Here is a 14933-nt window from a genome sequence, read left to right as displayed (position 1 = left end):
TACTCATCTTTTCTCTCTAAGTCTCAACAAATCTTCATCTACTCAAAAGATTCCTTTTGTTTTTGGTTATATATTTCGCAACCTTCTTATAAGATTTGATTAATCTTGAAGTTTGATCCCAAAATATACAAATGGAAGAAATTCAAGTACCTTCTTATTTTATTTGTCCGATTTCACTAGAGATGATGAAAGACCCCGTCACAATCTCCACGGGAATAACATATGATCGAGAAAACATCGAAAAATGGATATTCTGTACCAAGAACGACACTTGTCCGGTTACGAAACAATCTCTTACATCCATAGAGTTGACCCCAAATGTTACTCTCCGACGATTTATCCAATCGTGGTGCGTCCTCAACGCGTCCCATGGAATCGAAAGGTTCCCTACACCGAAGCCTCCAGTTAGCAAACCTCAAATCATAAAGCTCCTAAAAGAAGCGAAATCGGCTAAGATGCAAATGAAATCTCTCAAAATCCTTAGATTCATCGCTTCTGAAAACGATGCTAACAAACGTTGCATGGAATCCGCGGGGGTAGCGGAGTTCTTAGCTTCTATTATAAATAATTCAAATGAAGTGTTAGACGAAGAGGGTTTCATGAGTACTAAAGATGAAGCGCTAAGCATCCTCTACCAACTCAAATTATCGGAACATGGATTGAAATCACTCATCTTGAGTGGAAATGGTGAATTGATTGAGTCGTTGGTACATGTCATGCAACATGGGAGCTACGAGTCTAGGGCTTACGCGGTGATGTTAATGAAAGACATGTTCGAAGTATCCACACCAACTCTAATTTTGAGTTTGAAGAAAGAGTTCTTCACCCAACTGGTTCAAGTCTTGAGGGATGAGATCTCTCAAAAGGCGACGAAAGCATCATTGCAAGTGCTAGTGAACGTGTGTCCATTTGGGAGGAACAGAGTGAAAGCAGCAGAGTCAGGAGCAATTAGGGTTTTGGTGGATCTATTACTCGATTCATCAGAGAAAAGGGTTTGTGAATTAATACTTATATTATTGGATCAAATTTGTCAGAGTGCGGAAGGGAGGGCTGAGCTATTGAATCATCCCGGAGGATTAGCCATTGTGTCAAAGAAAATACTTAGGGTTTCAAAAGTGGGGAGTGAAAGGGCAATCAAGATCTTACATTCAATCTCAAAGTTTTCATCAACACCAAGTGTTGTACAAGAGATGTTGAGTTTGGGTGTGGTTACAAAGCTTTGTTTGGTGCTTCAAGTTGATTGTGGAAGTAAAGCTAAGGATAGAGCTAGAGAAATTCTCAAATTTCATGCTAAGGCATGGAAGAATTCTCCTTGTATACCTAATAATCTAGTATCTTCATATCCATTTTAGGATTTAGGATGAAAAAGATCAAAATTAGTTAGGAAGAAATAATAATAATTGATTTTTTGTATACATAATTTAGTTTTTTCAGAAAATAGAAGGAAAAAAAAGGGGACAAAATTGTCCATGAAATTCAATTGTTCATGTCCATATTCAACATTGTGAGTCATTAGAAATTACAATTTCAGCATTTGAGAGTGTCTAAACCAAGTTGATGACTAGCAAATTTAAGAAACTATCGATATATTTTGCTTCATTATTTTTAAATATAAAAATATCTCATTGTTATATTATTTTATAGAAGTATGCAAAAAGATAAAAGTAGGTTAAAAAATAAAACTATTCTAATATTTAATTTAGATTCTTAACCAACTACCCATATACATTGTACTATATGCATGGAAGGTAGGGTTCCATTATTTTTATTATAATATATAGTCTCTCATTTCCCTTATCAGCTACCCATATCTGACTGGTCCCTGCCATGAAAAATTAAATGAAATTAGTACTCCAGGGCTATTCGATAGTGACGTTTTTAAGATGATTTTTTTTTATTTTCAGAGCTTAAATTCGAGATATCTGATTAAAGGTGAAACAGTCTCATCATTGTACCACAATCTATGTTGATTCACAGGCTTTGGACATCGAATTAGAAAAAAAATTTACTTAGTAGTATTTATTCTATTTTATGAATACATATTCTTTTAAAATGCGGAATCAATCAAGATTTTAACTTTACGTATTCTAGATCTTTAAATCATATAGAATTCCTTATCACAAATATGTTTGACCAAAAGTTACCATTTTCGACCTAATACGTATCCAAATTTCTAGCTCTGAAGACAACTTTTACTAAGAAAAAGAGAGAGCATATTCCCACAAATACATTGTTTGAACAAATTTATTATATTTGATTAAATATGTATCCGAATTTCTAACTCTACCTTTATGATATGAAGACAATATTTACCAAGAAAAAAAAAGCATATTATTATTATTATTATTATTATTATTTTAGTTATTTTATTTTATTTTTGGTTGTTGTTTTCCAACTAGCAAATAAAACTGGCATTAGCTGGGATATGTTCCAATCAGTATAATAAAGTGACTGGACCTCATCACATTTAATTCAATTAATCAATGAGACAAAGTCTCCCCTTTGCTTTATTAAATTTATAGCCGCAATGATGGAATAGAATTCACAAGTCTCCTCTAGAAATATATTATTTTTTTTAAAAAAAAAACAATTCATTATTTTATAGCCACATTTGTGGAGTCTATATTCTTACTAAGAAGATTCCTAAAAAAAATAATTTGAGTGTAAAAAATGTTTGTATTGACGCAAAAAAAAAACCTTTTTGTTATTATACTAGTTTGTATTGTCATCGTTTAATTTGATTTTTGGTTTGAATTGGTTAGTTGATGATGCTGAGCTTATTGTATTTGAGTCGTGTATCTATTTTTAATTTATCGTAAAAAAAAAAGATTTTATTAGAATAATTATTTATTTTAATTTAGAATTGATAATCTCTTTGTTCTCATTCATTGTTATGTATCATAGTGACGGAGTCAGAATTTTCGTCAAGGTGTGTTCATACTTTAGGATAAGTAAAAAAATAAACTAATGTTTTGTTTTTTTTAAAGTTAAAAAATGAAACTAAAAAAATAAAACAACACACCCAAGTATAAACTCGAATCCAGGCCACTAAGGCAACTTTGAACAACCTTAATCATTGAGTTATCTTTCTTTATTATGTCAAGGTGCTCATCAATTAGTATATATCCAAAAATATCGATATTTAACATATATACTCGCAAAATTTATCCGACGAAGGTTGTTCATATATCACCCTTGCTAAGGTGTAGCCTCGCCCCTGATGTATCGTCATCAAATACTGACTATTTATCACACATTGTTAGGAATTGAACACAGAAAAAGTGAATACTTCGTCAATTTTTTGACAACTCATTGCTATCCAAACTAAATTAAATAAGATTAGCAACAGATTTTACTATTTAGTTACAAAGTTTATAATTCATCGTTAATTCATGCTCTTTTTGTAGTGAATTTGAAGAAGAGATTAAATTAGTATTGAGACCCCATGAAATATAACGTCACACTTAAAGAATTTTATATTAAAAATAAAATGTTGCTTAACAAAAATAATTTCATACGCAAAATTTGAGTTTAATATCTCTAAGCGAGATAAAAAATACTTAATTACCACTTACATCACAATCATTATTGATAAAATTAACTTAACGTATTTTTCATATTTTTAGAGGTATTATCCACTAAAAGGAGCAAAACAAAATACAAGACTTTGATTTGTCTATATATTGAAAATGCACTACTAGAAAATATAAAATTAATTATTGATTTTATTACTAATTTTCAGCTAATTTGTTGTTAAGTAATTTTTAATTAATTAAATTTTCTTATAGTTTATTACTAATTAAAATTAATATAAAATTATTATTATTTAACTATAAAATTTTATTCATCATTAATTTCTTATTTTCTAATAATGATCAATCCAAAAATAGCCAAAATAGTCCAAGTTGAAATGAGCACATAGTATATACTCCATCCAAGGATCAAATTATCAAAAAACGATGGCTTCAATATAATTGATTAGAAAAGTCAATTAAGTTCACACAAATAATACATTTATTTTTCCAAAGTCATCTGGAAAATATTAATTCAGGATCATCAAATAAGTGGCTAAAATTTAAAGTCCAATAAATTACATTAAAACTTTAACCACTTGATGTTTTGTCTTTCATTTTCATGGACTTAATGTTGCACTCATGTCCACAAATTTTAAGAAACTATTTCAAAGCTTTATAATATATAAAAAATAATAGTTAAATTATACTATTTTATTGAATCATAAATTTTAATGACAAGACGGAAAATCTTTGTACACGTAAATATTCATAACTCATTGCTATCCACACCAAATTAAATAAAATTAGCAACATATTTTATTATTTAGTTATAAAGTTTATAATAATCGTTGATTTTTGTTCTTTTAGTAGTGAATTTGAAGAAGAGATCAGATTGGTATTAAGACTCCATGAAATATAACTTCACACTTAAAGAATTCTATATTAAAAGTAAAATATTGCTTAAAAAAATAATTTCATATGCAAAATTTGAATTTGATACCTCTAAGCGAGATGAAAAATACTTATCATTTACATCACAATCATTATTGATAAAATTCACTCAACGTATTTTTTCATTTGTTTTAGAGCTATTATGAGCAAAACAAAATACGAGGCTTAGATTTGTCAATGTATTGAAAATGCACCACTAGAAAATATGAAATTAGTAATTGAATTTATTACTAATTTTCAGCTAATTTATTATATAAATTTTAATTAATTAATTTTTTTTATAATTTATTACTTATTAAAATTATTATAAAATTATTATTATTTAGCTATCAAATTTTATCCATCACTAATTTTTTATTTTTTAGTAATAATTAATCCAAAAATAGCCACAATAGTCCAAGTTGAAATGAGCACATGGTATATACTCCATCCAAGGTCAAATTATCAAATAATGATGGCTTCAATATAATTGATTAGAATAGTCAATTATGTTCACACGAATAATACATTTATTTTTTCGAAAGTTATCTGGAAAATATTAATTCAGGATCATCAAATAAGTGGCTAAGATTTAAAGTCCAACAAAGTACATTCAAACTTTAACCACTTGCTGTTTTATTCTTTCGTTTCATGGACTTGGTGCACTCATATATGTCCACAAATTTTAAGAAACTATTTCAAAGCCTTATAGTATATCCAAATTAATAGTTAAATTATACTATTTTATTGAATCATAATTTTTAATGACAAGAAGGAAAATCTTTATACACATAAATATTCATAACTTATGTTATATCACAATTTTATAAACACTTCAACTTTTTTTTAAAAAAAATTCATTTAATATCTGATATCCATATTGAAGTCCGAAGACAAAATAATTTCGTAAAGAAAATGTCACGACCCAAACACGTTTGTGATGGCACTCATCTCAACCCACCGAGACAAGTCAGTCTAATACCCAACGAAAAGTAGATGCGGAAGAAAAAGAAATGAATCAAAATTTACCTTAACCAAAAATACGTAAAACAAACTCAAACTTCCCCAAGATTGGTTGTCATGTGTACAAACCACTAATACATTACCGAAGTACGAAAGAAAATACAATCACAACGTCTTTGTCTCTAGAATAGGATTAAAACATATTAAAAGAGTAAGAGGTGTCCGCTAGATGGATGTAACAACTACCTCAACACTCGAGATGATAGCCTAGGATGTGGTAGAAAACACTAGAAGATCAAGTAGGTCCGGGCTCACAACCTACACAAGTGTAGAAGGAAGGGGTGAGTACCAAACAACACGGTACTCAGCAAGTGGATAACTAAAACTAAGCAAAGCTCAATAGATACAAGTACTCATGTCATCCCAACCGAACCTCCTCAATTACAACCTGCATAAAACCAGCCCAACTCTACACTTTACACAATAATAATAATACAGTCCACGAATATTCATAGGTAGTCTCATCAAGAATCATATCAAGTCAAGTTCAACATATACAGAGCAATAAGTGATAAACGCGAATTCACAAATATCAACAAAATGCGATGCAATGTAATGAGATGATGCATGGATGTCCTATCGGTACACATCCGCTGAATTATAGTCCAAAACCCATGGGGGGCATTTCTATCCATGTTACCTGCCACGGAGCGTGTGGACCGTCCCCTCAATATATATATCCTGCCACGGAGCGTGTGGCCCGACTCCTTTATTTCATAATACCTGCCACGGAGCGTGTGGCCTGACCCCTTTATTTCACATCATTTTCTAGTCTTAGCACAGTATATCAGAATCAATGTAATCAATTAAGGTTCATATAATTCACAATAAATAGTATGATATCAATAATAATTTTCATGTCTCAAATCAATATAGTCACTTCACATGCCCAAATTAAGTCAATAATCTCATCACATCGATCACACCAATACATGTCATTAGATTGTCATCTTATACCCCTCATCTCCATTTTATTTAAGATCACTTATACAGTCAATAACTCAATCCAATTCTCATTACTCCCCAACCCACATAACAAGGAAATACTAGCATGTACAAGCTTAAACTGAGGTTTAGAAGTTCACTTGCCTCAAATAATCAAGCCATCACTCTGGGATTTGAGCCTTTCCTTTCGTTGGGCCTCCGAATCAATGTAATCTAGTCAAATAAATAATCACAATAAGATTTCGAAACTAACAAAATCCATAATATCATATGTCTAGCCTAGATCCAAATCTATATTACATAAATAATTTATTGGAAGCAAATTGCTTGACCATTGTCTTTGAAAACATACGATACGAAGAAAATTACACCAATTTATCATCTCTGATCTTGAGCATGTAAATTTCTAGATCCTAGCCTTGATAAATTTAACAAGGAATGGACTATTATTTATTAGAATAAGATTACAATTAAAAGAAAGGATCTGCCATTTCTTTCTTATCTACTAGTACAAAAAGAATTCTTTACAATAGAATTAATGATGGAAATAACATTACAAAATTCTATGCTATCCTAACGGCTAACTCTAAACAAACCCAACACTACTGTCCAACATAGTTGATAATCTTTATATATATATATATATATATATATATATCTTGTTAACCTTTATTTACCAACCAAATCAACATTACCCACCTTAGAATCAATGATTACAAAAATTCAAGAAGGAATTATAGTTTCTCAATTTCACAATTTTTATTTTCCATAAACTGAGATCCTTACCTCAATTACCCTTGTGTGCCTCTTCACAATTGTGTGCCCGCCGCAGTGGTTTTTTTTCTTTTCTTTCGCAACTCAAAATAACGTCAATTCTATTTAACTCTAATAATTCTTATACATGGACCAAGTGGTATAGGGTGTTAAATAAATTATCAATTTGGCCCACCAACTAATTAATTATCTAAAAATCACCCGTCAACTAATTAACTGTAATTATTGAATAGTTCAAAATTCTCAATTTAAATGTACGGAAGAAGTCTTTTATGAAGAAAAGATGACTATTTCTCAAAATGATCTAACGGGTCATTACAGAATAAAATAAAATAAATAAATAGAAAACATTATAGACAACAAGAAAGAGCGTCAAATATGATATGCCAAGGAAGTCTAAAAAATAATGGAAAATCACTTTCCATGTGAAGCTATGAATATAATATAGGTGGTTGGTTAGGAATTTAAATACGTGAATAAATATATTCGTGTAAATGACCTACTTTAAAAATAAAATAAAAAAATTCAAAACCACATAAAATTAAATAGTAAGATATTGTTTCTTTTTGTTCTTGTGGGTATTTTCTATTTCTTATATTTCTACATTTTCCCTTTTTATAGAAAACACTTTCTTGATGAATATAGACGAATCAAAAAGTTGAAGATGGATATATATATATGAACAATTAAATTCATGGACTATTTTATCCAAAAAAATTTTTATGAAAAGAATAAATTATGTACAAATAAATAATCCACTACTTTTGTTCTTTGTCCTTTTTTCCCCCTATTTCTTCCTAACTAATTTTTGATCTTTTTCATCCTAATTCCTAAAATGGATATGAAGATAATAGATTATTAGGTATACAAGGAGAATTCTTCCATGCCTTAGCATGAAATTTGAGAATTTCTCTAGCTCTATCCTTAGCTTTACTTCCACAATCAACTTGAAGCACCAAACAAAGCTTTGTAACCACACCCAAACTTAACATCTCTTGTACAACACTTGGTGTTGATGAAAACTTTGAGATTGAATGTAAGATCTTGATTGCCCTTTCACTCCCCACTTTTGAAACCCTAAGTATTTTCTTTGACACAATGGCTAATCCTCCGGGATGATTCAATAGCTCAGCCCTCCCTTCTGCACTCTGACAAATTTGATCCAATAATATAAGTATTAATTCACAAACCCTTTTCTCTGATGAATCGAGTAATAGATCCACCAAAACCCTAATTGCTCCTGACTCTGCTGCTTTCACTCTGTTCCTCCCAAATGGACACACGTTCACTAGCACTTGCAATGATGCTTTCGTCGCCTTTTGAGAGATCTCATCCCTCAAGACTTGAACCAGTTGGGTGAAGAACTCTTTCTTCAAACTCAAAATTAGAGTTGGTGTGGATACTTCGAACATATCTTTCATTAACATCACCGCATAAGCCCTAGACTCGTAGCTCCCATGTTGCATGACACGTACCAACGACTCAATCAATTCACCATTTCCACTCAAGATGAGTGACTTCAATCCATGTTCCGATAATTTGAGTTGGTGGAGGATGTTTAACGCTTCGTCTTTAGTACTCATGAAACCCTCTTCGTCTAACACTTCATTCGAATTATTTATAATAGAAGCTAAGAAATCTGCTACCCCCGCAGATTCCATGCAACGTTTGTTAGCATCGTTTTCAGAAGCGATGGATCTAAGGGTCTTGAGAGATTTCATTTGCATCTTAGCTGATTTCGCTTCTTTTAGGAGCTTTATGATTTGAGGTTTGTTGACTAGAGGCTTTGGTGTAGGGAACCTTTCGATGCCATGGGACGCGTTGAGGACGCACCACGATTGGATAAATCGTCGAAGAGTAACGTTTGGGGTCAACTCTACGCATGTAAGAGACTGTTTCGTAACCGGACAAGTATCGTTCTTGGCAGAGAATATCCATTTTTCGATGTTTTCTCGATCATATGTTATTCCAGTAGAGATTGTGACGGGGTCTTTCATCATCTCTAGTGAAATCGGGCAAATAAAATAAGGGGGTATTTGAATTTCTTCCATTTGTATATTTTGGGATCAAATTGCAAGATTAATCAAAGAAGAAGAATTCAAGAAAGTTGCAAATATGACCAAATTTGAGTTTTGAGTAGATGAAGATGTGAAGCTTTTGTGGTTATATATATATGAGTTGGAAAATATTGGAAAGAGATTTTCAAAGTCAAAACACGGCATATTAAATAGGACAAATTACATGTATACGTAGGAAAAAAAGTGAAGAAATTTTGACTTTCTCTTTCTAAAAAATAAAATTAATATATATTTTGTTTTGTTTTATGTATAATAATTTGTGTTTTATTAGTGTGAAGAAAGGCTGCCGACAAGACACGAAATTTTAAAATATATTATATTTTTAATAAAAGAATGTTATCTAAGATGGAATAGAAAAATTTAAGGTTATAAGTATATAAAATATATTGTTAATAAAAATTAATATGGATGGAGAGTTTTAGGTGGATTCAAAATTTGAAGTTCATAGATTTGTACAATAATCTCAGTTAATTCACAATAATAACTTAGTTCAAGGTTATATATTTATAAATATTTAATGAAATTTTGATAAAAATAAAGGGCTTGCACAAAGCTACTAATTCTTCACCATTTTACCTTTACCAATTCTCTTACTTTTTAATTTTTTTTATTACGTATTATTTATTTTTATTTTTGAGTAGTGAGAATTTGCAAGAATTTTTCAACAGGTTATTTATATTGCACGATGCACTTGGTAGTTAAGGCCAGGTAGTTAAAATTGAAATTTTCTTTTGAGTACTCAAAGTTTTGAAGAAATTTTCAAAAGGTTATGTTTATTTCATGTTGCACTTATTGGCAGTTAAGAATAGGTTGTAATTGAAGTATTCTATATGATGTAATAGTTAGAGGGTCAATAGGAACGAACATCTTACCGTCAAACTTGTTTTTTATTTTATTATAAGCGTGGGGTTCGGACCAATTTGTACACATCTCGATTAATGTTATGGGATATATCATACATATCACATTCCATCACAACATGTATCACGTAACTCAGTTCATCAAAGCTAGAACAAATTGGAAGAAATCACCTAATATTTTATCTCTTTCGGAATTTGAATTGATGAAGACCTCATAGTACTTAACTCACTTCATAGATTACTAGGCAACGCCCTTAAGTACCAATCAAATTTCTTTTTAACGGTGTTATTTATTTAAATATATTTTATTATTATAATAAATTATTATTATAAAAAAATTAATCGATATAATAAGATATTATTATTATTATAGAGAATGATTTGTTACATAGAAATGTGTCTCTCTCTATATATACAGATTGGTAATCATGGATATTTTTTGCGTGTATTAATACATGTGTCTAGTGTAATCACCATCTCCTCTTCTCCTTTTCACTAGTATTCCTATAGTTATTGCATAGTTTCTTACTCTTTGATGTGTACTATTATCGGTTGCTACATTTGTTCTATATTTTGTCACTTTATTGTTTTGTTTTCTTACGATTCTATCAAAAATAACGTCTCTATCATCTGCAGGCCCTACTAATAGAATTACATTAGAAATGTTGTCGATTTTTAAAAATTATCTCAAATTATTTGACATTTTAAAAGTTCAAGACAAAATTAATTATTTTCTTATTTTACTCGTGATAGTAATTGTTTCGTAGACTATAAACACTTCAATCATTAGGATAATAACATGTAAAAAATATAAATATTTAATGAAGAGAGAAGTTATGCCTTAAAACATAACAAAAGGGCTAAATTACAAAACTTGTCCTAATAAATATTTTTTAAAAACTTATGTAAAAAAAAACACAATAAATAATTTGAAACTATGAATATTAACTTAGAAGTTGATCCTATAACAAACACTTGTGGATATAAAACCAGGTGGGTTTGGCAGAAAGCCGTCCTTTTCTAAAATAGCCAAAATGGTACAAGTTGAAATGAGCACATATAGTATATTATATCCAAGTCAATCATCCAATATTAATGATGAATTCAATTAATTAGAAAAGTCAACTAAGTTCACACAAATTTACATTTATTTTCTTAAAGTCGTCTGGAGAAATAATGGATCATTAAATTAGTGGCTAAAATTTAAAGTCCAATTAATTACATTCAAAGCTTAACCACTTGATGCTTTGTTCTTTCAATTCATGGACTTGTTACACTCATGTCCAAAAAAATTTTAAAATATATTTCAAAGCCTTGTTGAAATTGATAATTAGATTATATTTTATTGAACCATTTTTTTAATAATAACATAAATTTTATAAATTCACAACGTATTATATGTATCGTAAACTTTAGCATCTAATTTTGACCTTGTGTTACATTCTTATTTCTTAAACACTTACTAATTAAGTTTCCATCCCAAACTTTAATTGAGGTCGCACTACTTCACACATTTTATATAGGTGAAAATTAATGGAGTTTTTTTGAAGAACGAAAACTTAATTATTTATTCAATTGAAGTTTATTTCTTTATTAATTAAGAATAACTTTGCATGCACCCTCTTCTTCGTAAGTACTATTCGCTCTGTTTCAAAATATTGTCATTTTTTACTTCTTAAAAATTAATTTAATTAATCTTTGATGCTAAATCAGATTAAAATAATTTAATATTTAAAACTAAAATCTAGGTATCCAAAAGATACATAAAAAGATTACTATAAGATTCAATTCTTTCCATATCCATATGATGATAAAATAAATGTTGGTCAAAGTTTCTCTAGATTAAATTTTGAAAAAGGAAGTGACAAGTAATTTAAGACTGTGAGAGTATAATTTCTACCACTATATTAATGATGGCTTCAATTGATTAGAAAAGTCAAGTAAGTTCATATACTTCAAATTTAATGCTGTGTGTCGAGAGTTGTAGTTTTAGAATTTTGACTATGTATATTAGTCTTAAATCGGATTATTGACTTGATTAATTCAAATTTCTATTGTGATGGGCCTATATAAGGGAGCAATGTTTCAAGAACTGAAAGCTATAAAACTTTAGTTAAAAATGGAGAAATTTCATTCGTTACATCACATTCCTTAATAGTATTTGTGCAACAAAATATTAGTACTTCCTCTTACTCTTTTACTAGGTAATTAAAATAAATTTATTTCTGTTAAAATATGTGATTAACTAATTTAAATGTTCAAATTATTAGAGTGAGCACAATTGAGTCATAATATGACTAAGTAATGAATAATGTGCTCAATATAAGTTTTGCTCAAACTCTAGTGCTATGCGTTGAACTATGATTACGATCATCTCGATCATTTAAAAATTTAAATTATCAAAGGCAATATATTTTTATTTACTTTAATTTATATTTAATATATCAGCTCACATGTAGGTCTAATTCTTTTAAATATGTCAAATTTGTTATTTCTTTTTTAATAATGAATGGCGTTGAGACTTTATATCACAACTCAATTCTAGATGAACGCGTAATCAGTGACGCAGCTAGAATTTTGATTAAGGAGGTTCAAAATTTGAAAAAGTAGACATATGAATTAGCCCAACGGAATTCAACATCTACTATATATACATAAAAAAAATTATTTTAATCATGTTTAAATAATTCTGCAAAAGGAGGCTCGACTGACTCCCTGAACACAAGATGGCTGATGGCTCCGCCCCTGCGCGTAATAGACATGGAATGCCTTAGCTTTCATCGAGTGAACCATCTAAACATTTCTACTCAATATAAATAGTAAAATAGTATTTTTTTTGTTTCAATTTATTTGCCTTATCCTTTTGGTTCATTTAAAAAAATAATATTTTTTTGGGTTACTCTTTAATTTTTACTTTCTGAAAATATGTTTAACACCACAAAATTAAAATATATTTTGATATATTTTATATATCTTTAATTTAAGTTCATAAATTAAAAAAAAAATCTTTTTTTTTTATGTCAAATAAATTGAAAAAAGGAAGTGTCATTTATTCTAATGGTAGGCCACGAGAAAGAGCGTCAAATAAGGGATGCTAAGGAAGTCAAAGAGTGTCTAATAATGGAAAATAACTTTCCATGTGAAGCTATGTTTATAGGTAGTTGGTTAGGAATTTAAATACTTAAATAAGAGTTAATGTATATTACCAAAATTACATAAAATTAAATAATAGGACAGTTGAAGATGTAGATGAAGAATTAAACTTCAAGGACAATTTTGCCCATTTCAATTTAATTTCCTAATTTTTTTTTTGAAGAAAACAAATTATGTACACAAATCTCCTTGATGGCTGGAAGTTCTCCAAAAGTATGAAAAGCTGGAGGACTTTGTATATCAATCCATTGTATTTTTCTTTCTTGTGTTTACTATTTCTATCTAACAATTATTGCCCTTTTCATCCTAATTCCTAAAATGGATATGAAGATAATAAATTATTAGGTATACAAGGAGAATTCCTCCATGCCTTGGCATGAAATTTGAGGATTTCTCTAGTTCTATCCTTAGCTTTACTTCCACAATCAGCTTGAAGCACCAAACAAAGCTTTGTAACCACACCCAAACTTAACATCTCTTGTACAACACTTGGTGTTGATGAAAACTTTGAGATTGAATGTAAGATCTTGATTGCCCTTTCACTCCCCACTTTTGAAACCCTAAGTATTTTCTTTGACACAATGGCTAATCCTCCGGGATGATTCAATAACTCAGCTCTCCCTTCCGCGCTCTGACAAATTTGATCCAATAAAATAATTATTAATTCACAAACCCTTTTCTCTGATGAATCGAGTAATAGATCCACCAAAACCCTTATTGCTCCTGACTCTACTGCTTTCACTTTGTTCCTCCCAAATGGACACACGTGCACTAACACTTGCAATGATGCTTTCATCGCCTTTTGAGAGATCTCATCCCTCAAGACTTGAACCAGTTGGGTGAAAAATTCTTGCTTCAAACTCAAATTTAGAGTTGGTGTGGAGACTTCGAATATGTCTTTCATTAGCATCACCGCGTAAGCCCTAGACTCGTAGCTCCCATGTTGCATGACACGTATCAACGACTCGATGAATTCTCCATTTCCACTCATGATGAGTGACCTTAATCCGTGTTCGGATAATTTGAGTTGGTAGAGAATGTTTAACGCTTCGTCTTTAGTACTCATGAAACCCTCTTCGTCTAACACTTCATTCGAATTATTTATAATAGAAGCTAAGAAATCTGCTACCCCCGCAGATTCCATGCAACGTTTGTTAGCATCGTTTTCAGAAGCGATGGATCTAAGGGTCTTGAGAGATTTCATTTGCATCTTAGCCGATTTCGCTTCTCTGAGGAGCTTTATGATTTGAGGTTTGCTGACTAGAGGCTTTGGTGTAGGGAACCTTTCGATACCATGGGACGCGTTGAGGACGCACCATGATTGGATAAATCGTCGGAGAGTGACATTTGGGGTCAACTCTATGCATGTAAGGGATTGTTTTGTAACCGGACAAGTGTTGTTCTTGGCAGAGAATATCCATTTTTCAATATTTTCTCGATCATATGTTATTCCAGTGAAGATTGTGACAGGGTCTTTCATCAGTTCTAGTGAAATCGGGCAAATAAAATAAGGAGGAACTTGAATTTCTTCCATTTGTATATTTTTGGGAAATTTCAAGATTAATCAAATCTTATAAGAAAGTTGCAAATATGACCCAAAACAAGAGGAATCTTTTGAGTAGATGAAGATTTGTTGACACTTAGAGAGAAAAGAT

General features: G+C 30.3%; 3 protein-coding genes across 4 annotated transcripts; 1 reads left to right on the top strand and 2 right to left on the bottom strand.

Moving 5' to 3' along the window:
• Nucleotides 1-8082, top strand: LOC129887726 (E3 ubiquitin-protein ligase PUB22-like). 2 transcript variants are annotated; one of them, XR_008766466.1, is made up of 2 exons: nt 1-1410; nt 8050-8082. XR_008766466.1 is itself a non-coding variant. In XM_055962935.1 (1 exon), exon 1 carries the CDS (start codon nt 132-134, stop codon nt 1350-1352), a length of 1221 nt encoding a protein of 406 aa, XP_055818910.1. In that variant the 5' UTR covers nt 1-131; the 3' UTR covers nt 1353-1480. The 2 variants fall into 2 exon arrangements, 1 of the variants encoding a protein (XP_055818910.1); XM_055962935.1 differs by lacking the exon at nt 8050-8082 and having other exon boundaries at nt 1-1480.
• Nucleotides 7890-9311, bottom strand: LOC129887727 (E3 ubiquitin-protein ligase PUB23-like). Its single transcript, XM_055962936.1, has one exon. It carries the CDS (start codon nt 9236-9238, stop codon nt 8018-8020), a length of 1221 nt encoding a protein of 406 aa, XP_055818911.1. The 5' UTR covers nt 9239-9311; the 3' UTR covers nt 7890-8017.
• Nucleotides 9312-13449: 4138 nt separating this feature from the next.
• LOC129885153 (E3 ubiquitin-protein ligase PUB23-like) lies at nt 13450-14933 on the bottom strand. The gene has a single exon (XM_055959354.1). It carries the CDS (start codon nt 14810-14812, stop codon nt 13592-13594), a length of 1221 nt encoding a protein of 406 aa, XP_055815329.1. The 5' UTR covers nt 14813-14933; the 3' UTR covers nt 13450-13591.

The sequence above is a fragment of the Solanum dulcamara genome, chromosome 4, assembly GCF_947179165.1.
Source record: "Solanum dulcamara chromosome 4, daSolDulc1.2, whole genome shotgun sequence".
NCBI classification, from domain to species: Eukaryota; Viridiplantae; Streptophyta; class Magnoliopsida; order Solanales; family Solanaceae; genus Solanum; species Solanum dulcamara.
The sequence above is the reverse complement of the archived record's forward strand: the minus strand, read 5'-3'. Positions and strand labels throughout refer to the sequence as shown.

Coding starts and splice junctions, on each gene's coding strand:
- LOC129887726 (XM_055962935.1), top strand. CDS start 132: ATGGAAGAAATTCAAGTACCTTCTTATTTTATTTGTCCGATTTCACTA.
- LOC129887727 (XM_055962936.1), bottom strand. CDS start 9,238: ATGGAAGAAATTCAAATACCCCCTTATTTTATTTGCCCGATTTCACTA.
- LOC129885153 (XM_055959354.1), bottom strand. CDS start 14,812: ATGGAAGAAATTCAAGTTCCTCCTTATTTTATTTGCCCGATTTCACTA.